This window comes from Heterodontus francisci, chromosome 43 (genome assembly GCF_036365525.1).
Source record: "Heterodontus francisci isolate sHetFra1 chromosome 43, sHetFra1.hap1, whole genome shotgun sequence".
Classification (NCBI taxonomy): Eukaryota; Metazoa; Chordata; class Chondrichthyes; order Heterodontiformes; family Heterodontidae; genus Heterodontus; species Heterodontus francisci.
In genome coordinates, this window is record NC_090413.1 from 30,830,068 (window position 1) to 30,854,432 (window position 24,365).

At 43.5% G+C, this 24,365-nt stretch overlaps 1 protein-coding gene across 6 annotated transcripts in view; it reads left to right on the forward strand.

Annotated features, from left to right (window-relative positions):
• ilf3b (interleukin enhancer binding factor 3b) overlaps positions 1-24,365 on the forward strand; it is a 74,060-nt gene that overhangs the window by 48,211 nt on the left and 1,484 nt on the right. For 2 of the 6 annotated variants that reach the window (XM_068021351.1, XM_068021356.1), the window contains 9 exons: positions 538-645; positions 1,666-1,871; positions 2,657-2,797; positions 3,045-3,182; positions 3,309-3,446; positions 4,969-5,131; positions 8,995-9,102; positions 22,747-23,097; positions 23,826-23,933. In XM_068021351.1, the coding sequence (XP_067877452.1) occupies positions 538-645; positions 1,666-1,871; positions 2,657-2,797; positions 3,045-3,182; positions 3,309-3,446; positions 4,969-5,131; positions 8,995-9,102; positions 22,747-23,097; positions 23,826-23,933 (1,461 nt within the window). Of the gene's footprint in view, positions 1-537; positions 646-1,665; positions 1,872-2,656; positions 2,798-3,044; positions 3,183-3,308; positions 3,447-4,968; positions 5,132-8,994; positions 9,103-14,031; positions 16,830-16,892; positions 17,074-22,746; positions 23,098-23,825; positions 23,934-24,365 lie in introns of those variants that run through there. The other 4 variants (XR_010970968.1, XM_068021352.1, XM_068021354.1 and 1 more) reach the window with 4 other exon arrangements.

Consider the following 24,365-nt stretch of genomic DNA (forward strand, 5'->3'; position numbering starts at 1 on the left):
TGACTGCTCACATTTGGAGCTGAAACCTTGCATTGGTTTCCCACTCTATCCAACTGACTTTGAACTGCAGTTTATAAATGAGCACAGAATATAAACCTTTTTGACGTACAATGACTAGCAGGAAACAACCCTCTGACCCATCTATAACGTATCCCACGCAATTATATATCACAATATGTGTACTCATTTGCACACACTTACTACCCCCATCCAAAGCTGTGATTTTCTGGGAGTGACAAAAGCCAGACCAATTGTGTGTCGGGGGGAGGTAGAATCAGAGAAGAGGAATCTGGGAAATGCCTCTCCAACCCTTTGCGCAATCAGAACTAGTCCAGGAGATCACTCTGGCTCTGATTTAATTCTATGCGGTATCTACCTTTTTTGGTGGCATGCAGAGTCCCACAAACCTAGGGGAAGTGGAACCTTTAAATCCTTCTATAGTAAGAAAACAGACTGTGTGCATTTAGGTCTTGAAGTTGTTGGCAGTGTTTAGTACTTGGTGATATAATCTGATCATCGTGCCTGTTGAATTTTTAGTTCAAATTCCTCCAAGTGCGTTCAGCACGCCAGTGAAGCGGCCAATGGATGAAGACTCTAGTGAGGACAAGTCTCCAAACAAGAAGAAAAAGAAAACTCAAAAGAAAGGCAAGTTATTGCTGACTAGTGTTTCCTCTAGATGTGATGTGAAAACAAAAATACAGTTGATAGAGAGCAGTGGAGTATTGCACTGAATTGTGTATAAGTATCAAGTTGTGCCATGGGACAAGGAGCATCTTGTGTATAAAATATCCTGTAAATATTATTTCAGGATATTTTCCTGCACAAGCTGAATAAGAGTTTGGACAGACATGAAGGAAAGCAAACAGGAGTTCTGTCTCAATCCCTACTGAGCGTCTAATGGAAAGTAGTGGAATGTAAAATGTTAATTTTCTGTAGAAAATCTGTTGATGTCCATTCAGCTGTTTTAGGAAAGAACAGTTTTGAGATACTGCACTCTTAAGAATTACAGTTGTCACTCTACTTGTTGCTTCATAATCCATTTGAGTCTCCTAGTTGCAGCTGGAAGTCCAGCTGACTGTATCTGTGCATTTGGAGGCCTTTTAACCATTACATGGATCGTGAAAAAAAAAAAATGGATAGTTGTTTTCTGCTTCTTTATGTAATTATGCTAACATGAATATTTTTCTTATTTGTACATCTCTCCACCTGCGGAGTTATCCTGTGCTGAGATATGGCTCTTTGGGTAGCAGCAGTCCTCCATATCTTGCTGTTGTGACCATCTTCACATACAAGCTTTGGTTGGTGTCTGCAGGCTATATATGTTGGAATGGGGCCATTGCAACCAAGCCCCAAGTCTAACTTTATTTGACATCTACGTGCATGGTCCAGGTTTGGTCATTGGTTAGCGATCTTGAGTAGGAACCCTGGCTGTCTTCTGTTCCCTAGCCAAGGGTTGCTGAGGCTAATTGTGCGGTCCCTAGTGTCACGTTGGCTGAGTTCAGCCAACTCTTCCTGGACCAGGTTTAAAATATCATTAAATTTATGGATTTAGCAATATGAGGGGAGATAAAGTCTGAGTGTGCAGCCTGGAGCAGCCACTTTTTAAAGGGGATTGGGTTTGTCTGTAAACTGGATTATGTCTTAAACTTGGTTTGTGACTGACAGCAGCAGAGGAAAAGGTCGAACCCGCCCAAGCAATGAATGCATTAATGAGACTCAACCAACTGCGACCAGGTCTTCAGTACAAATTAATCTCTCAGACGGGTCCTGTCCATGCTCCAGTATTCACGATGTCTGTGGAAGTTGATGGGAAGAACTATGAAGCATCAGGGCCATCTAAAAAAACTGCCAAACTTCATGTAGCAGTCAAGGTATGATGCAAATTTTTATATATGGAGTTTATAATCCTTGTCCTCTACAAATGCCTGTCTTTTCCCCCCCCCCCCCCCGCCGATTAGTAGCACGGCCTTTAGACACCACAGTTGTCCTCTTCTCATTCCTTCCTAAGCATCATCCCTGCTTTGTTTTTCTTCTACTTTTTAAAAAGCCGCCTGAGAGTTCACCTCTGAATAAGTCTTTTGTCCCTTTCCTCCAGAAAGATTCAACGCCTATTCCTCTTTTCTGTAAAGCGCTTCAAAAAGTTTTTCTGCATTAAAGATGTATAATTGTCTCTTCATTTTACATTGAATGTTTGAGTTTTGACAAGCATTTCCGGCCAAGCTGATTTAGTTCTGACTGAAACTCGAGTGGCAGTTTGCAAAGTGAAAAGGTATATTCCATTATCAGTATATGGTCACGTGATTCAGAACACAATCCCGATTTAGACCTCCATATAGCGTTGGGTGAACTGAATGCTACAGCTGAATTTGGGTCATTGAGGACTATTTTTTAAAAAATAAACTTGGAAGTTACATTGGAATTAGAAATTTACAACCAGAATAGTGTCTGACTTGATCGCAGTTGCCAATTTCTGTGTGCGCATTACTGGTGAGAGAAATCTGCTATGGCACATTTGAACAATTAAAGCTGTCGAATACAATAAACACATTCAGTTCTTTTTGCTGAAGAACTAAATTACTTGCTGTTTTTCATCTATGTAATTGAGATGTGTCTGTCCTGTTTGAAGCTATAAACTGGCCCACTTGTTTCCTGACAGGTTTTGCAGGATAAGGGACTCCCGACTGGAGTGGAACCTGAGAAGATTGAAGAAACTGTGGTTAAAGTGGAACCCAAGCCAATTGCTCCAGTTCCCGCAGCTGTGACCGTAAAGACAGTAGCTGTAACTCCAGAGGCTGAGGTACAGTACTCTGTCTGGCAACAGCTTTGAACGCACAGTTTAATAAAAGCTGCGTGGGGTGCAGTTTTTCAGCAGTAGTAGAGATTCACTGGGCAGTATAATTCACTGATTTGTACAGTGATGAGTGGGGCCCTTGTTAGGAATGATCTCTGAAAATAACCTTCAGCTGGTATAGAGATGATTGACTATTGAGTTTTTTACTTGATTGGTCTGTTTAACAGCATGTATCTTTTTTTTTTCTATTCAGAGTGCACGACAGCAGGGTCCAATTTTGACCAAACAGGGAAAAAATCCAGTTATGGAGCTGAATGAGAAGCGGAGGGGACTGAAGTACGAATTGATATCAGAGACTGGCGGCAGCCATGATAAGCGGTTTGTTATGGAAGTAAGAACTATGTTTGGAAACTAGAACTATATTGCTGTTTTGGGATGTGTAAAATGATGCTGAGGATCTTTAAATCTGGTTAACTGTCACTTTCTGAAATAATGCAAGGAATTTCCTTTCCTCTAGGTTGAAGTTGATGGGCAGAAATTCACTGGGTCAGGTTCCAATAAGAAAGTGGCTAAAGCACATGCTGCACTGGCTGCTCTGGAAAAACTTTTTCCCCATCAACCTCCTGTAGAAGTAAAGAAAAAGAGAATAATTCAGGTACGACCTCTTTAGGACTTTGCTTTTGCTGACTCTACAAAGTACGGGCTGACGGAAGGGCAAAGTCTACTCTAAGAAAGTGTATAGTCTGCACCATTATGGATGTATCTGTCCTGATATTGTGTCTCCTACAGGTGTTCACTCCCATGCTGGGTTAATAGTTTTGTTGCTCATCTGGAGCTTGATCAGAAGAGTGCATGTAAATGCATCGCACCCTGTTCTTGCCCATATTCAGGCATGTGCTTTCAAGGGATCACAGCATCCTGGTCCAGTGTGGACATTCAGGCCTTTATTTTCTTCCAAGCTAAATGTCCTGGTATGGTCCCAGATTTGATCCAGGCTCTGCTCTTAATCTGGGTAGTAATGCCTCGTCACTTGTCCATCCTTTGCTAAGATATGTGGCTGTTGAGTGAAGGTGAGTTCAGACTTCCCTTTATAGCCATTATGGTGAAATGGCTAACTGGATACTTGCTGATCTAGGTTCCTTCATTAGTTAATGGCTGTTAAAGGGTGACAGAACTGTACCACCAATGGAGTTCAGGAAAAATAGAAAATTGGAACAGGAAAATGCAAATAAAAGGAATCATATCTTGTGGTTTTATGGAAAGAGGTATAGAATATAAAAGAGCTGTAATGCTGAATCTATATAAAACGTTAAGACCACAATTTGGATTATCATGCAGTTTTGGGCTGCGCAATATAGGAAATATGTTGAGGCTTTAGACCAAGTAAAATACAGATTCATTAGCATTCTGCCTAGTATGAGGAAATTCATATACAAAAACTTAGAAAAATTGGTGTTATTTTCATTAGGGCAGAGGAGAAATTAAAGCTGATTTGGTAGAGGTATTAACAGCTATGAAGGGCTGGGAACATATAGACAACAGATTTTTTCCAGACGTTAAGGTGCCTCGATCGAGGGGACATAAGAGTAAATGTAAGAGAAGTAGGGCAGAGAGTAGAATAAACCTTTTTCAATTTGAGGCTGTGGAATGCACTACCAGGGAAGCAGAGAGCATGCAAATAGATGGGTGAAGGAAAGGGTAATGAAGGGATATTGCAAGAGAGCAGGCAGCTTGGATTAGAGTTTATCCTTGTGGAGGATAATCGCCAACATGGACTGGTTGGGTCCAATGGCCTGTTAGATTTACATAGAAATTAAATGAAGGGTAGCCATTTTGCAGCTTGGTGTAATCTGAGTTGTCACCATTGAATGGAGCTAATCTGTATGTCTACTCCTGCATTTTGTGTTCAGTTAGCCTTTCAGGGATTTCGTAAGATTTACTGTTGGGCACCAATGTGTCTGGACTGTGCTTTGTGGAACAGATCTGAGTACAGATATGTAGGACCTGTGCTTGGCTTGTACAGTGAGGGATATTTGATCTGATCTAAAGATAGATCCACTCTTCTATGCATCTGCAAGTTTACAGTAACAGGAAGGTTAAAACATGATGGCTGCACTGGTCAAATCAGTAAAATTTTCAGTGTTGAGTATCAAAGTAACACAATTCTCTCCAAACAGCCACAGCAGCACAACATGGGATTTAGTGGTGGCATGGGATTGGGAGTGCTCCCTGCTGGTCCTCCTGCAGGTCCTCCTGTACAGAGAGGTAGAGGCAGAGGACGCGGAAGAGGTGGCAGAGGTGGTTTTAACGCATCCAGCAATTCTGGCTACTTGTCTTCTGGTAAGTTTATTTCAATTTACTTTTTTGTGTTCATTTGAGTTGGAGAATAAAAAAACTCCCTCTACAGTGCATCTAGTGCCTCTAAACATTCTGTGGTGAATCCTGAAACTGTGCCCCACTACATTTGCAATGTGCCTGGGAGCATACTGTAGCGAATCAGTGGTTTGTCTCAGTGTACCTTTTGAATGTGCCCTACTGAACAGTGACACATCCATTTCCTACACTGACTATCTTGTGGTATTCTTTAGATGGCTAAGTTGAGGGTGGTTTTATGCCCACACGAGACTGGAAGAGATTGTCTAACCTAATTTCCTGTAGGTCAACAATCGACAATGGTTTCATGGCCATCATTAGACTAGCTTTAAATTCCAGATTTATTAATTGAATTCAAATTCCACCTTTTGCTGTGGTGGGATTCGAACCCATGTTCCCAGAGCAATACCTGGGTTACTAGTCTAGTGACGATACCAGTACGCCACCGCCTCGCCTTTGTGCATGGGAAATCATGTCTCTCGAATTTGAGTGAGTTTTTCGAGGAGGTGACCAAGAGGATTGACAAGGGCAGGGCGATGAACATTGTCTACATGGACTTCAGCAAGGCCTTTGACAAGGTCCCACGTGGTAGGCTGGTCCAGAAGGTTCAAACACATGGGATTCAGGGTGAGCTAGCAAATTGGATACAAAATTGGCTTGGTGATAGGAGGCAGAGGGTGGTAGTGGAGGGTTGTTTTTCCGATTGGAGGCCTGTGACCAGTGGTGTGCCGCAGGGATCGGTGCTGGGCCCTCTTTGTCATATATATTAATGACTTGCATGTGAATGTAGGGGGCATGATTAGTAAGTTTGCAGATGACACCAAAATTGGTGGTATAGTGGACAATGAAGAAGGTTGTCTTAAGGTTGCAACAGGATATAGATAAACTGGGAAAGTGGGCAAGGGATTGGCAAATGGAATTTAATGCAGACAAGTGTGAAGTGATGCATTTTGGGAAGTTACACTAGGGCAGGACATATACAGTGAATGGCAGGGCCCTGGGGAGTGTTGTTCAGCAGAGACACCTTGGGGTGCAAGTACATAGTTCCCTGAAAGGGGCAACACAGGTAGACAGGGTGGTGAAGAAAACGTATGGCATGCTTGCTTTCATCGGCTGCGGCATTGAGTGCAAGAGTTAGGGAGTCATGTTACAGTTATGGTACATAATGTTGGTTAGGCCGCATTTGGAGTACTGTGTGCAGTTCTGGTCGCCGCACTCCAGGAAAGATGTGATTAAGCTTGAGAGGGTGCAGAAAAGATTGACAAGGATGTTGCCTGGTTTGGAGGGCTGGAGTTATAAAGTGAGATTGGATAGGCTGGATCTGTTTTCCCTGGAGCGAAGGAGGCTGAGAGGGGACATGATGGAGGTATATAAAATTGAGAGGCATAGCTAGGGTAGATAGCCAGAGTCGGTTTCCCATGGTAGGGATGACTAAAACTAGAGGGCATAGATTTAAGGTGAGAGGGAGGAGGTTTAAAGGGGATCAAAGGGGTAAATTTTTCACACAAAGAATAGTGGGTATCTGGAATGAGCTGCCTGAGGAGGTGGTGGAGGCAGGAACAGTAGCGACATTTAAGAGGCATCTGGACAGGTACTTGAATGAGCAAGGCATAGAGGGATATGGAATTAATGCAGGCAGGTGGGATTAGTGTAGATAGGCATTATGGTCAGCATGGACGTGGTGGGCCGAAGGGCCTGTTTCTGTGCTGTACGACTCTATGACTATGACTCTATTAATGGGATTAGCATCCTTGAAAGGGGATAAATCACCAGGGCCAGATGAAATGTATCCCAGGCTGTTGAAAGAAGCAAGAGAAGAAATAGCAGAGGGTCTGACCATCGTTTCCCAGGCCTCACTGGATACAGGTGCGGTGCCAGAGGATTGGAAAACTGCTGACGTTGTACCTCTGTTTAAAAAGGGAGCAAGGGATAGACTAAATAATTACAGGCCAGTCAGTGTAACCTCAGTAGTGGGCAAATTATTGAAATCTAGTCTGAGAGGCAGGATAAACTGTCACTTAACAAGGCACAGGTTAATCAAAGATAGTCAGCATGGATTTAAGGGAAAATCTTGTTTGACCAACTTGATTGAAATTTTTTGAAGAAGTAACAAGGAAGATAGATGAGGGTAGTGCAGTTGATGTGGTCTACATGGATTTTAGCAAGGCTTTTGACCAGTCCCACATGGCAGACTGGTTAAATAAAATCCCATGAGATCCAGGGAAATGGAGCAAGGTGGATACAAAATTGGCTCAGTGGCTGGAAGCAAAGGATAATTGACGGCTGTTTCAGCGACTGGAGGGCTGTTTACAGTGGCATTCCGCAGGGCTCAGTACTGGGTCCCCTGCTTTTTGTGGTATAAACGATTTGGACATAAATGTAGGGGGCATGATCAAGAAGTTTGTGGGCAACACAAAGATTGGCCGTGTGGTAGATAGCGAGGAAGATGGCTGCAGGAAGATATTGATGGTCTGATCAGATGGGCAGAAAAGTGGCAAATGGAATTCAGCTTGGAGAAGTGTGAGGTGATGCATTTGGGGAGGTCAAACAAGGCGGCGCAGTGGTTAGCACCGCAGCCTCAGCTCCAGGGACCCGGGTTCGATTCTGGGTACTGCCTGTGCGGAGTTTGCAAGTTCTCCCTGTGTCTGCGTGGGTTTTCGCCGGGTTCTCCGGTTTCCTCCCACATCCAAAGACTTGCAGGTGATAGGTAAATTGGCTGTTGTAAATTGCCCCTAGTATAGGGAGGTGATGGGGAATATGGGATTACTGTAGGGTTAGTATAAATGGGTGGTTGTTGGTCGGCACAGACTCAGTGGGCCGAAGGGCCTGTTTCAGTGCTGTGTCTCTTTTTTAAAAAAAAAAGGCAAAGGAATACACAATTAAAGGGAAAGTACTGAGAAGTGTAGAGAAAGTGAGGGACCTTGGAGTGAATGTCCGCAGATCCCTGAAGGTAGCAGGACAGGTCGATAAGGTGGTTAAGAAGGCATATGGAATCCTTTCCATTCTTAACCAAGGTATAGAATACAAGAGCAGGGAGGTTATGCTGGAACTGTATAACTCATTGGTTAGGCCACAACTTGAGTACTGTGGTGCAGTACTGGTCACCTCATTACAGAAAGGATGTAATTGCACCAGAGAGGGTACAGAGGAGATTTACGAGGATGTTGCCAGGACTGGAAAAATGCAGTTACAAGGGAAAGATTGGATAGGATGGGGTGGTTCTCCTTGGAACAGAGAAGGCTGAGGGGGGATCTGATTGAAATGTACAAAAACTGGATAGAGTGGAGGTGAGGGGTCAGTGACGAGGGGGCATAGATTTAAGATGATTAATAGAAAAATTAGAGGGGAGATGAGGAAAACTTTTTCATCCAGAAGGTGATGGGGGTCTAGAACTCACTGCCTGAAAAGGTAGTTGAGGTAGAGACCCTCAACTCGTTCAAAAGGAGTCTGGATATGCACCTCAAGTGCCGTAATCTGCAGGGCTATGGACCAAATGCCGGAAGATGGGATTAGAATAGGTGGATCGTTTTTTGGCCGGCACAAGTGATGGTACGTGTGCCTTAAACTTTCTATGATTTTATGACCTTCCAGAGTGTAGTCTATTGAAATGAAGGAGTTATCCACTGCTCCAGTTTATGCTGCCAGTGTTAGTGTCTATATAGTTGTCGATCTTGCTGATATGATGTTCGGGTGCCTCAGGATCACAATTATCAATGTTGCCCTAGATCACTACCACAGAAGTGATCTCTGGATTATTGTGGTTTATCAGTTACAAGATGGGAGCTGTTCTGTTGGCTGTACATGACTAGTTTTGCTTTTCCTCCTCCCAGGGACTGGCTATGGTGGAGGAAACTATGGATACGGTGGTGGTGGCGGTGGTGGAGGAGGGAGTGGTGCTAACTACGGTTATGGATCCTCTAATTCCTCTGGTGGATACGGTAAGATTTAATTGCAAAATGCATATATAACTGACAACTTTGTAAGATTGTGTACTACATATTGTTTTTGAGCAAGAGGCTGAGGGCAATTTCTGTAATCACCCTAGCAGTCTGCAAGAGAAGGGTGAAACTGAATAGAATGCATGTTCTCCCCTGCCCAAGCTGGCATTGTCAATCAGCTTAAATATGCATCCTTGCCATACACTCCAGCTCTGAATTGGCTTAATCTTTCACTTTCCTGTTGTATTTACATTTGAGTTCTGTCAGTAAAGTTGATTTTAAAAACAAAGGCCATGCATTCCCCGAAACATGAGTTGGAACTTCCAACTTCCAGCATCCCATATCATAGTCACTAGCTTTAATCATACGGTTAAGAAGGGCTGGTGAATAGTGCTATAGATTTTCTTTTATTTTAAATCTGCAGGGAAATTAGATGTACAAGAGCTATAGAGTGATGATGCTGGGGGACTTTAATTACCCAAATATCAATCGGGATAATAGTGGAAGGAAAGGAGTGGGAGGATATTCTGAAATGTGTTTAGGAGAACTTCTTTAGCCAGTGTGTTCTCAGTCTGACTAGGAAGGATGCATAAAAACAAAGTGCTGGAAATACTCAGCAGGTCTGGCTACATCTGTGGAGAGAATAGCAGAGTTAATGTTTCAGGTCTGTGTTCGGAACTCTGATGAAAGATCACAGACCTGAAACATTAACTCTGCTATTCTCTCCACAGATGTTGCCTGTCCTCCTGAGTATTTCCAGCACTTTCTGTTTTTATTTCAGATTTCCAGCACCTGCAGTATTTGTTTTTATTTTAGGAAGGAGACATTGCTGTATCTGGTGCTGGGGAGTGAGAGGGGCCCAGTGGACCAAGTGTCTGTGGGAGAACACTTGAATGAGTGATCATATCATAAGGTTTAGATTAGTAATGGAGAAGAGTAAGGAACAATCTAGTAGAAGTAGAACTTCTAAGTTAGAAGAGGGCTAACTTCAGTGGGATGTGAGGGGAATCTAGCCAGGGTAAAATGGAACCAAAGACCGACAAGAAAACAGAGCAATAGGTGTTTAAGGAGGAGATGTTTCAGGTATAGTCTAGATGCATTCCAACAGGAAGGAAAGGCAGGGGAACCGAAGCCAGGGTTCCTTGGATGACGACGAAGATGGGGAATATAATGAAACAAACAAAGAGGGTGTATGATGCATGTCAGGTGATTACGTGAAGCAAGAAATGGGCCAAATACAATAAAAGTTGAGAGAAGTGAAGAGGAAAATAGACTGGCAAAGAGAGACTGAGAATAGAATGGCGATTAAAATAAGAAGCCTCAAAAATTTTCTGGCATGTAAATAGTAAGCGAGTAGTAAGAGGCAGGGTGGGGCCTATTAGGGACAAAGAAGGTGATCTATGCTTCGAGGCGCAGGGCAAGTTTTAGAGTGCTAGAATACTTGAAGCAGGGGCTGACAAAATATTGATAAGTGAAGTTGGTAGAGGTAATGGATGCCGTGAAAGTAGATGTACGGGAAAGGCTGGCTATGCTTAAGAGTGGATAAGTTGTCTAAGCAGGATGTTGTATCCCGGTTGTTAAAGGAAGTGGGAGTGAAGATAGCTGAAGGGCTTGCCATAGTCCTCCAATCTTCCCTAGATAAGGGGGAGGTGCCAGAGGATTGGAGATGGAGGAGTGGCATATGTGGCACTCTTATTCACGAAAGGGTGTAAGGACATTCCTAGTAACTAATAGGCTGGTTAGTTTAACATCAGTGGTAGGTAAGGTTTTAGAAACAATAATGGAAAAAATTAGCAGGCAGGTGGAGAGGTTTGAGTTAATTAAGGACAGCCAGCACAGGTTTGTACAAGGTAGATCATGTTTGACAAATCTAATTGAATATTTTGATGAAGTAACAAGGTTGATGAAAGAAATACGGTGCATGTTGTCTATATGGATTTTAAGATAGCATTTGACACAGTTCCACATAAAACAATGGTTAACAAAATAGGAGGGTCCATGTCCACTTGAATAAAAATTTGGCTTAAGGACAGAAAACAGCATGTTGTGCTAAGTGGGTATTTTTCGGACTGGAGGGTGTAGACAATGGTGTTCCTCAAGGTTCAGTGCTAGGTGCACTGCTTTTTGGTGCATATTGGGGAGAGGCAATGTAATTTCAATGGCACAGTTGTAAAGAGTGCAGAGAAAGATTGGGTTCATGTGCATTGATCTTTGAAGGTGGCAGGACATATTGAGAGAGTTAGCAAAGCATATGGGATTGGCTGCATTTGCTGGTGGTGCAGTACTAGGACATGCACAAATACAGCTTCTCCCACTGAAATGTCACTCTCTGCGACGTTCAGGCAGCTGCCAGGATTAAAGATGGCGCTGGTCAATTTATCACAGAAAAACAACTTCAACCCTAAAATCCCCTCAAAGGTTGCCATCGCCGCCTCCATCCCACCCCCAACAGTCCCCCACTCCCTCCTGCCATTGCTTCGTTGGTATCATTTCTTGGAAGTCTCCTGCTCAGCTTTTCTTTTCTTTCTGGATAAAGATGATCTCTGGTATAATACTGTCATTGAAATTTGGAACGTAAAGCAACTTTTTTGGGACGGTAAAGTCAACATTTACACTGTGAAATTTATGGAGGAAATAACTCAGAATTCCCCCCCCCCCCCCCCCCCCCCGGCTTCCATTCCACATTCTCCCAATCCACATGTTCACACTCACTACAGCCTCACTGTCCTCCAGTCGCTTGCTCCAGACATCGCCACTGTTCTCCACCCACCCCGCTCTCCGGCCACTCTTTCCCCACCCCCAGACGCTAGCTCCAGCCCGTGCCACTTCTCTCGGCCACTCACTCCCACGTTCAATCTTTTTTTTTTAAAGAGATACAGCACTGAATCAGGCCCTTCGGCCCACCGAGTCTGTGCCGACTATCAACCACCCATTTATGCTAATCCTACACTAATCCCATATTCCTACCACATCCCCACCTGTCCCTATATTTCCCTACCACCTACCTATACTAGGGGCAATTTATAATGGCCAATTTACCTACCAACCTGCAAGTCTTTGGCATGTGGGAGGAAACCGGAGCACCCGGAGGAAACCCACGCAGACACAGGGAGAACTTGCAAACTCCACACAGGCAGTACCCAGAATTGAACCCGGGTCGCTGGAGCTGTGAGGCTGCAGTGCGAACCACTGCGCCGCCCCAAATTCTCCACATGCCACCTGAAGAAGCGAGGTGGGCTGCAAGGGGTGGTGTAGGAGCGAGTGACTGCGAGGAGGGAAGCGGCATGGCCTGGAGAAAGCAGCCGGGGGGGGGTGGCGCGGTTTGAGGAGCAGGGAGCAATTGGCTGCGAGGAGTGGGCTGGAGCAGTGGCAGGGGAGGGGGAGAAAGCGTCACGGCCTGGAGCGAGTGGCTGGGGGGGAGAAATTAGCTCAGGAGGTGTGCGAGTTTTCCTGCGCATGCGCCAATTAGTCCTGGCAAGATGTAAACTGCGTCTGCGCAGCATCTCATTGAGCAGGAGACTGTTTACATGTGCGCAGCTTGGAGTGCTCTGATGACATCGGTGGGCTGCTGCGTGTCAGGAGCCACTTTGTATGGGATTTGGGGCTTCCTAAATAGAGGTATTGAGTGCAAAGGCAGGGAAGTTGCACTGCACCTTTTAATAAAGCTGTGTTAGGCCACAACTATAGTATTGCATCCAACTCTGGTCACCGCACTTTAGGAAGAATGTGAGGGTGCAGAGGAGATTTATCGGAATAGTTCTGGGGGTGAAGGATTTTAGCTACAAAGTTAGATTGAAGAAGCTGGGCTTCTTGGAGCAGAAGTGATTAAGGGGAGATTTGAGAGAGATGTACAAGATTATGACAGGGTAGTCAAAGAAAAGCTGTTCAATTAGCTCATGGTATAAGGACTAAGGGACACAGATTTTTGGACAAGGGATGCAGGGGGAATGTGAGGAAGAACTTTTTTACACAGCGAGTGTAAATGACCTGGAACTCGCTGCCTACGAGAGTGGTGGAAGTGGAGATAGTCGATGATTTCAAAGGAAATTGGATGGGCACTTGAGGGAAATAAACTTGCAGGGGAATGGGACTGACTGGATTTTTCTACAGCAAGCCGGCATGGACTCAGTGGGCCGAATGTGACTAGTTTCCCACCTCCAAAACTAGTCTTGTAAAACTGCAGGAATGAATTGTCCAAGCATGTTGGGTCAAGCTTCACTTTTTCTCCCACGTTTTGAATTATGTCTGCTTGCATCAGCACTGATTTTGCAGTTGAGTCCTGGCGCTCTAAGGAGCTGCTGGCAGTTGGTTTTGAAGTTTCAGCAATTTTTTTGTTCATCTCTCATCCTCGTATGGGATGGCGGGTGGGGGGGGGGGGAGGAGGTGGGCGGGTAAATGCCAGGATAGACTGGTTATGTCGAATGGTTCGTATCCATGTTGTAACTTCCATGTATCCATCTAGAAATTAATGCTAGTTGGCCTCTGTGATTAGTGTCAATCCTAACATTGGGGGGATAGGGGAAATAGTATAACTAAATCTGGAAGAAATGTCTGGGACATAACTTAGCACAAGCTGAACTCTGGTCTGTGGCTTCATTCCACTCCAGTGGTGTGCACTTACCAACTAATCCTCTGAGGTAGATGTTAATGCCAGAAGACTCCTCTTGTGTATCTTTGAAGTGCAGTTTGTAGATGCTGCTTTTTTGCTGCACTGTAGTTGGCATGTTTTATATTTCTCTGCTTTGTAAGCCACATGAAGCAAAACATATTTATCAACAAACTGAAATTTGCGCGCAAAGAAGCAGCTTGCCTGAGAAAAAGCCACTTGCACGAGGTGACAGGAGCAGAGAAATCTAAAAAAAAAAAAAATTGGCATTCTACCATTTTATCAAGCACGCCTAATTTTTTTTTCTCTGCTCTGTCTCCCAGCTGTAGGTGACTTTTTCAAAGACAGCTTCCAAGATTTTCCCTCTGGCTAGAGGGTGAAAATTGATACAAAAACCTGCCCCTCCCACTTTGGTCTAATTCATTTGAACTGACGCCCAAAATCTGCAGACACATGCTGGACTGTGCTGCTTCATCTGGACTCTGATATTTTGTGCCCACTCACATGGCAAATACCCACTGGTTTTTGACTCCGAATTCTGGCATCCATCAGAGAAGTGCTTTTGTCTGCAGCATTTGTCACCTTTATATTAACAAGACTTTGGGGAGGAGGCTTCTACAAGACTACAGCACCTGAAAAGCAATAAATCTGTTAAAAAGCAATGGAGACGCAAAAGGATATCACTGTTCAAAGAAGCAGTTCTGGTTTGGAATACCTGTTACCCAATGTTGAGAGTCCAGTGTGAATCAGCTGTTCTTGGACCCCATTAAGTGTCAGCCTGAGTTTGAAGTTAAAATTGGATGTACGCTTAAGGTTGTCCTAAATACGGTCTGTGCTGGTGATGTGCAACATTGACCAAACATGCAGCAGGAGTAGTTTAAAACTCCATTTTAATTTTGTGTAGTATTGCTGCTATTCAATGTAGAATTCCCCATAAATAACTAACCAGGCAAAGTCTAAATGTGACACTTCACATACCAGCACTGTCCAGACACAGGAATTTGGGCGCAATCTTTAAAAAGGCCCAAATAATTTAAACCTGGGATTATAGTGCTTCAACATGTTGCATCAGTGTTTTACTGATGCACCTGTTTGTGTTTTCAAACCTTGTGTTGTAATGCAGTTGGTACCAGTGGGAAGGGGCATGTCATTTATGCCAACTGATTTTGGGGAGGTGTTGCAGATGAGGGTGCTGTGATTCTGACCACAGTTAACAGGATATTTAACTTGTCTGTAGAATGTTTTAAATCTACATGTTGAAAATGAGCACTCTGAAATCACAGCCAGATTAGATGACTGCACCCCAGATTTAGTTGTTTGTGTTACATTCTGTTTGTGTGGATTAATTTGGCATCTGGTTTAGGTTTTAAAAGCAATATAGGACAGGAACTAATTTCCACGTAGCGTTTTGCTGCTTAAAAAGCATTTAGCTCCCCTGTTGCTGCCAGAAACAAACACAGCACTGATTCAGGTAGCTGAGCTCTATTTCATGTCGAAATAGAATTGTCATACATCCACACAATGCTCTGTGACCTCTCTCCATCTCAGTGCATCTTAAGCTGTGCCCATGAATCGTCGTGTGGATGTAAGCATAGATGTAAAGGGTATTATCTGTCCAGTAAAGGAGTTCAATCCTGATATGTTGGATATATGTTGACTATATCGGTAGTCCCTAGTGTCTGTGCCTCTTATGTGAATTAAGAGCAACATTTCTCTGAGCAGAAAAGGCCGATTGACCCAGTGAGTCTTGCTTCATAAATAAACCCCATCCACCTATATTCCTATATCCTTCTCTATGCAGAAATTCATCTCTTTATTGAACCTTTTACTGTTACTTTGGATTTCAAGCAGCTGTAGTTTCTATGGATGCAAAGAAATTGCACTTGACTTCCCTTCTGAGCTCTTCACCTGAATTTAGTTTATCCTATTGTTTGAGCTTTCACTGGTCCACATTATGCCTGAATAAGTTTAATTCAATTCACAGTTTCTTCATATTGAGCCAGATGTGTGGCTTTGGATATAATGCATTGTTTGTGGCAGTCTGGTCTGTGGTGCTCAGAAGTTGCTAGGTTTTCAGATATGAAAATATAACTTCATAAGTTTTTTTTTGAAGGCGGTTCTCCTTTTTGACTGTTTGACAGTCATTTCCAAAAGTAGACGGCACCCCTCATATTAGACTACTGCTTCAGCCTACTCTTTAAGACAGTACGTGGCTCACTGCTAACCACACTGCAGTAAATGACACTGGATCTCATATAGGCTGCATCTGTATTAAGTTATTTCAGTGAGTCGAATATTATTACAGTGATCCAAAGTTTTACTGGTTGAAATTAGCCATAGTAGTTTGGGGCAGAGTACAGCATGCTAACTGTATGGTAGTATTTGATTCAAAGTGACAATACTGTAGGGATTTCTGGCTTTGTTCTTGCTGGGCTTGATTTTAATGTCATTTTACACCAATATTTCCTAGTTTAGGTAGTACATTACTGTAATTTTTATACTGACACTACCCTATCAAAAAAATGCAGGTTTCAGGTGAAGCAGTAGGGGTTACAATTCCTTATGGGATTTTATGTATAACCTATTTTATTGTTAACATTTTAATGCTGTTTTTGTGTTAATTTTTTTCTACAAGAGAGCAATTGTATAGCATTCTGAGCAGGTTTGATGTCAGATTGTTTAATTCAAGTTCAATAAAAGTTTCTAAGGAATAAAACCGAGCTACGAGTGAAAATAACTTTAACCAGGAATTGGTGGCGCTGTGTTGGCATTTTATTCTGCCTCAGCAAAGTTTAGCTCAGTTGTTTGGGTAAATATGTTGTGGTGACAATTATTCTTCGGGATTTTGAACAAAGTGCAGTAGTTACCCATCCTGAACTATTATGCCCTGCAGCTGATGCCCTAAAATTTTAAGAGTTTTCAGTTATGTGGGGGGGTCACGGACCTGTGATTTTCACAGAAAAATGGAATGGAATCGTGATCCTCAGGTAATGAACAGAATTTGACCTGTTTACCTTCAGCTGTGGCTTTTCTTTTTTCTAATGGATGTTAAATGCTCTTATCCAAAGTAAAAAAAATTTGGTCTGGATGTGCCTAAATTGCTGTTCAGGTGTGGTGAAATGTGGCCATGTGAATACATGACTTGTGTAGTGCCACAAAATAATTTTTTTTCATGCATTCTCAGAATATGGGCTCGCTGACAAGGCCAGCATTTATTGCCCATCCCTAGTTGCCATTGAGAAGTGCTGCAATCCATGTGGTGAAGGTGCTTCTGCTGGGTAAGGAGTTCCAGGATTTTGACCGATGACCAGGAAGGAACACCAATATATGTCCAAGTCGAGATGGTGTGTGACTTTAACCTGATGGTATGATTTCTCACGCACCTGCTACCCTTGTCCTTCTAGGTGATAGAGATCAAAGGTTTGAGAGGTGCTGTCGAAGAAACCTTGGCAAGTTACTACAATGCATCCTGTAGGTAATACACACTGCAGGCATAGTGCGTGGTGGTGGAGGGAGTGGATGGGATATTGTTCAAGCAGACTGCTTTGTCCTTGAGAATGCACCCATCCAGGCAAGGGAAGAGTATTCTGTCACATTCCTGACTGGTAGTGGAGAGGCTTTGGGGAGCCGGGGGTGAGCCACTCGCTGCAGGATACTCAGCCTCTGACCTGCTGTAATAGCCACAGCAGGTCAACGAGAAGGGCTGGATTGGTTCTGGGGAATGAAGTGGGGTAAAATGAATCAAGTGTCAGTAGGGGAACATTTAGGAGACAGTGATCATAGTATCGTAGGGTTTAGGTTAGTTATAGTAAAGGGGAAAGGAGCAATCTAGGGTAAAAGAAAAATTCATTGGGGGAGGGCTAACATGAGAACAGTTTTGGCTCCAGTAAATTGGAATCGGATTGGCAGGCGAAACTGCAATGGAACAATGGGCTGCCTTTAAAGAGGCAAGAGTTCGAATTCAGTTGAGGTACATTCCCATGAGGGGAAAGGTAAGGCAAACAAATGCAGAGCTCCCTTGATGACAAAAGAGATAGAGTAAGGTGAAGCAGAAAAAGAGTGCATATGTCAGTTGTTTGGTGTATAATACAAGTGAGAACCAGGTTGAATATAGAAAGTTCAGAGGGGAAGTGAAAAAAGAAATGCGAAGCAAAGAAAAGAGATTGGTCGCTAACATAAAAGGGAATCAAAGTCTTTTATAGCCATATAAATAGTAAACGGGTGGTAAAAGGAATAGGGCCGATTGGGGACTTCAAAGGGGATTTACACATGGAGGCAGGGGCATGGTTGAGATACTAAATGAGTACTTTGCATCTGTCTTTCCCAAGGAAGAAGATGCTGTCCAAGTCATAGTGAAAGAGGAGGTAGTTGAGATACTCCATGGACTAAAAATTGGTAGAGAAGGTGTTAGATAGGCTGGCTGTACTTAAAATTGATAAGTCACCAGGAACGAATGAGATGCCTCCAAGATACTGAGGAAAGTGAGGGTTGAAATTGCAGAGGCACTGGCCATAATATTCCAAACTTCCTTGGATAAAGGGGTGATGCCAAAGGACTATAGAATAGCAAGTGTGACCCCCTTGTTTAGGAAAGGGTATAAGGATGAGCCCAGCAACTACAAGCCAGTCAGTTCAACCTCAGTGGTGGGAAAGCTTTTAGAAATGATAATCCAGGAAGGAAAGCCAGTACTGATTTGTTAAGGGCAAATCATGTTTAACTAACTTGCTTGAGTTTTTTTTAATGAGGAAACAGAGGGTTGATAGTGTAGTTGATGTGGTGTACATGGACATCCAGAAGGCATTTGATAAAGTGCCACATAACAGGCATGTCAGCAAAGTTAGAGCCCATAGAATAAATGGGACAGTAGCAATATGAATACGAAGTTGGCTGAGCGACAAGAAACAGTAGTGGCGAACAGTTGTTTTTCAGACAGTGGGGTTCCCAAGGGGTCAGTGTAGGACCTCTCTCTTTTCCTGATCTGTATTAATGACAGACTTTGGTGTACAGGGAACAATTTCAAAATTTGCAGATGAAACAAAACTTGGAAGTATTGTGAACTGTGAGGAGGATAATAAAGTTAACAAGGACATGGACAGGCTGGCGGAATAGGCGGACAAGTGGCAGATGAAATTTAATGCAGAGGAATGTGAAGTGATTCATTTTGGTAGGAGGAGCGAAGAGAGGCAATATAAAATAAGGGGTACAATTCTAAAGTGAGTGCAGGAGCAGAGGGACCCTGGAGTTTGTGCACAATTCATTGAACGTGGCAGGATAGGTCAACAAAGCAATAAATAAAGCTTCAGAGATCCTGGGCGTAGAGTACAAAAGCAAGGAAGTTGTGATAAACCTGTATAAGTAACTGGTTTGGCCTCAATGGGGTATTATGCCCTGTTATGGGCACTTTTTAGGAGGGATGTTAAGGCATTAGAGAGGGTGCAGGGGAGATTCATGAGAATAGTTCCAGGGATGAGGAACTTCAGTTACATGGCTAGATTAGCGAAGCTGGGACTGTTTTCCTTGGCGAAGATTAAGAGGAGATTTGATAGTGGTGCTCAAAATCATGAGGGTTCTGGGCAGAGTAGATAAGGAGAAACTCTTCCTTTGGTGGAAGAATCAAGAACCAGAGGGTACCGATTTAATGTGATGGGCAACGTGAGGAAAAGCCTCTTTTTTTTTTTACACACAGCAAATGATTTAGATCTGGAATGCGCTGTGGCTTTCAAAAGAGAATTGGACAATTATCTGAAGAGAAGAAAATTTGCAGGGCTACAGGGATAGGACAAGGGAGTGGGACTAGGTAAGTTGCTCTTGCAGAGAGCCAGCACAGACTCGATGGGCTGAATGGCAGCTTTCTGTACTAGAATCATAAAATGGTTACATGTGGCTGGTGCAATTGAGTTTTTGGTCATTGGTGACCGACAAAATGTTCATAGAGCTGATTCGTCAGTGTTTTATGCCCACTATATGGCCTGTTTGTAGATACGGTGCTGTTTTTGAGTGACCAGATAGTTTGTTGTCCTGCACAACATGCCTCTAAGTGTATTTTGCTACTTGCCATCTTGTAGCCCAGGAGGATTTCCTGTCCGTCAAAAACCGCTAACAGCATTTAGTTAGTACCTTTCGCAAAGAAAAATGGTGACGGTTTGTGTGGGAAATGGAAAGGAACTTGGGCTATACCATGGTGGAGAGTTCAGAGAAGTGCCTGCACAATTGGTTGAAAAGATGGGTTTTAAGAAGGCTATCTGAGGGTGTTGCAAGGAGCGCTGAGATCATTGAAGGCTCTACTATCAATATGCAATGAAGGGAGGTTGGATGCGCAAGGCTAATGCAAGGGCGGATTAAGGCTGGAGGACGTTGCAGAAGTTGGTGGAAAAGATGAGGACAGGGATTTTACATTGAATGTGTTGGGACAGGGAGTCAGTGAGGATAGGCCCAGAGGAGATGTAATAAGAGGTTTTTAAAAAGTAAGAGTAAATAAGGAAGGACTGTCTTGGCTGCAGCATTGGTGACCAGGGGTCATTCAAATTTAATTATCATTCCTATGGGGACAAAAATTCATTTGCACAGGGCTGTTGGAATGTGGTATGTTTTGCACAGCAAGTGGTTGAGGCAAAGACCATTGTTTCTTTTATGAAAAAAATTGAATAAAACTTTGTGATGAACGATACAGGTACAGGGAGAATGTAGGGCAGTGGGATCAATTTTGGATTGCGCAAACAGGGCCAGTAAGGATGATGGACTGTGTGTTCTGGTGCTGTAAACTTCTGTGATAGCTAACAATGCAAATAGCTGAGCTTTGAATAAGTCAGTCGAATAGTGGGGGCAGGGAGGATGTTTTGGGGATTTAAGACTCTGTGGGTATGATAGAGCTGGAGGTGGACAATATTAGAGGTGGACAAAGGAAGTCTTGGTGATGGGGTGTTGGGTTTGAACCTCAGTGCTGGGTCAGATTAGACACCAGGTTTTTGCATGACTCAATTCAGCCTGTGTGTGCAGTCAGGAAGGGTGTGGAGTCTATGGCAGGGGCTGAAAACAATGGCTTTAGGTTTTCTAGTATTTGTGGGGTGAAGGAGAGCTGGAACTCTCTGGATGTAGCCAGTAAACCTGGACATATGTTCTTTACAAATTGTGCACACACACTAGCTTGTGTTTGAAACCTGAGTGCTGCTGCTGCTTTGTAGCTCCTGTAGTATGTACAAGATTAATTTCACATTAACTTGATTATAGACAAAGCCATTTGCTTGTATTTCTCGTACTCATACCCTGAACTCCATTCCAACATTATTACTTCCTGTGTCTGCCCCTAGGGGGAGAAAACTCCTTTCTCCTCAAGTCCTTGAACGTGTTGTCTCCTCGCAACACCATGCCTGTCTTTCCCACAAGTCGATTTGAATCTTTCTGATCAAGTTTCTGCTCCATGCACAGCACACATGCTCCTAATCAAAATCATAAGTGACTGTCTTTTTCCTTTCTTGATCTGTCCATAACCTTTGACAAGGTCTATCTCACTCTGCTGCAGTGCATCTCCATTGTCCAGCTCAGTGAGACATCCAATCATGGCGAGAATATCAACAATAAGGACTTCTTCCCCATTAACTTCAGGAGACCCCATAGGATCTGTCCTCTCCCCTTCCTCATCTATCTGCTGCTTCTTGGTGACATCATCCAAAGACATGGAGTTAGTTTCAACATCAATGCTGATGGCACCCTCAACCCCTTCACTGCTAGTCCGACATCTAGTTGTAGATAAGCTCCAGTTCAACATTGGGAAGACTGAACCTGTTGTCGTTAGCCCCCACTGTTAACTCCTGCCGTCAATTCCATTCTCCTTTCATGGCTTTGCTATACTCGCTGTTTCTGCAACCTCCTCCAGCCAGAGACACAGCTGATCCCTAATTCTAGCCTTTCACGCATTCTTCCTTTTCATCCCATTGGTAGCCGTAACTACAGCCACCAATACCCAAGCTGCTCTACCCTTCAACCTCCCTTCTTTCCTTAAACAAGCCAAGCTTTTGGTTACCCTACCTATTCTCCTTTTCTGCTGTGCCCTATTTTGTCTGATTAAGCTTCTGAGGCACAATGGGCCAATTTTCTAAGTTGAAGGTGATGAATAAATGCAAGTAATTGTTGATCTGGAATGTTTTCATCTACATGTAAATGCGCACACAATGCAACTTGATTTCTGAAGCTCAATACATAGCCTTAAATTTATCCATTGACTGACCAGTATCTCACCCTGATAGTATACACCTCAAAAAAAAAAAATCCAGGTGCTTCCAGTCTATAATTAGTACTTCTCTGTAGATGTGGCATTTTGCTGAAATCTCTCTGACAGCACTGTTGACCTTCAAATGTCTGACCTGTGAGGATTGTTATGGGTGCAGGTTCTAGCTTGTCCGTTATGCCAAACTGATCTGAAGCAGTTGAATGTGTAAGATTTTGTATTGTAGTGGTCGGTAAGAGTTACTTCTTGGAGAATGTTCATTTTTAAACTTTAAATATGGTCATTTAGGCTGTATCTCAAATCGGGAAAACCTTTCAGATCTGCCCCTAATTTTCTCTTCGTGTCCAGTGTCTCAGCCATGTGACTGTTCATGTGCGAGTCAATGTAAGTGGCAGGCTATTTAACTATCAAGGCTGACCCTCACTCTGACCTTACCTTGTCAAAGGCCACTGACTGGGTTTCATCCAAAGAAAAATTGTGCAGTGGCAGATATGTCAGGTTTTCCAACTTGCGTCACTGGCTAGCAGTCGGGAAGGAACGCTTTTTTTTTCTCCTCCTGCCTTAGCCCACCTGCATTGAGGCCACTTGTAGGACACATAACTACTGCTTGAGATTGCCAACATTCTGCAGACTGGGGATGGAATTTGGGGTCTTTTTGGTTTGTCACTCCACATCACAGCAGGCAGGCTCACCTGAATTTAGGGAAGTATTAGGATAAACTGAGCTCCTGTATTGCAGATCTAGTCCAAGCTAGATTGATGAGTTTGGATAAAGTTGCTGGACACTATTAAATGTTTCCTCCTTCACCCCACAGGTAACTACTACAACAGTGGTGGCTACTCCAGTTCAGGTGCTTCAGGGGGCTACTCCTACAGTCAGAATGATGGTTACACACCTCCACCACCAAAGAAACCAATCAAGCCACAACCCCCCCTGCAGAAACCATCATACGGTGGGGCTGGAGGAGGTAGTGGCGGTGGCTATCCGACTCAGCAGTCCTCATACAGCCAGAACCAATACAGTAGTTATAGCCAGCCTCCACTTCCAGCCCCAGCCAAACAGAAACCATACAACAGCCAGAACTATTCATATTCAGGCTCCTCCTACAGTAGTTCCTACCCTGGGCAGAATGTTGGCACGAGCGTGGAATATGAACGCAAGGGTGGTAAGTATGTGAATCATCTTTTTGGGTAGCTTTGGATCTCTGAATCAGCCTATATAAAGGGATGTACAAGCAGTATTTGGAAGAAACTTTCTTTTGAGAAGTAGAAGTGAGGAACCTAAGCTTGTAAATGCAGAGCCTTTCCTCTCCAAAGTCAAGGAGAGATGAGGCAAATCAGGAAATAATGGTGCCAAGCTTGGACTTTAGGAACCTGGAGCATTTGGGTGGAAGGAAGGACTCGGGAACAATTTGAGATCCTGTGAAAGATTAGATTTAGTCTTGGTGGTGAGTCTTGATTTCACTATTGTGAGGAAATAGGGAGGAGGAATAGCATATGGGTTTGGGTATGGATAGCTGCAGTTTGAGAATGAGGAACAGTGGCACTTCATTACCCTAAAGACTGCTCCCCATTGTCTGAAAATGCTCTCGATAGTGGCACATATGGAACGGTAGCATGTTGTTTCTAGCAGAAGTCTTAGCGGGTGGGGGTGGTTAGTGGAGCGGGGGAGCGGTTGCCATTAAGCTGTTGATAACTGAGATTCAGAGAAGCTCGTACATGGGTTGCAGTGTGTATAACCAAACTGGTGGAGCAGGAGATGGCTTCCAGTTGGAGTGCCTTTATTTGGGCTTTGCTTAATGGACATAGTAAGGGATCAGAGAATATGTACATTTGAAGATGTACATAGTAACAAACTGAAACCAGTTTCTAAATGCCCTTTGCTATTTTGTAGGATACAGTAGTTCATCATATGGCTCTGGCGGAGGTAGTTCCTATTCTTCTAACACACCAGGAGGTTATGGAGGAGGTGGAAGTGCTGGTACTGGTGGCTCTTATTCCGGTAAGCTCTGATGGAAATTACTTAAATGTGATCTTACTAATTGGTTATAGAGTGGAATCTTGTTTCATTGTGAATTTAATATGCTACATGCCAAGCCTTATATTGGAACACTTAATTTTTACCTACTTGGAAAATAAGCCAGGCAGATGGGAGCATGGGACAACTAGAAGTCAAAAGGAAAAACACTATCCGGGAACAACTACACTGTTCCTTTACAAATGCTTGGAACAATGTCAGGAAAGAATGTTCAGTTTTAAAATTTTTACATTAACATGGGAGAATTTGAGTACTGGAGGAAAGAGGTTTTGGGGATGCCAGATGGTACAGATTTCCCCCCTCTCTATTGTTTGTCCTGTACTGTTTCCCCTCTTGCTGTCAACAAACCTCTTGCAGCATTCCTATTCATCTGAGCTTGATCATTGTTCGCAGGAT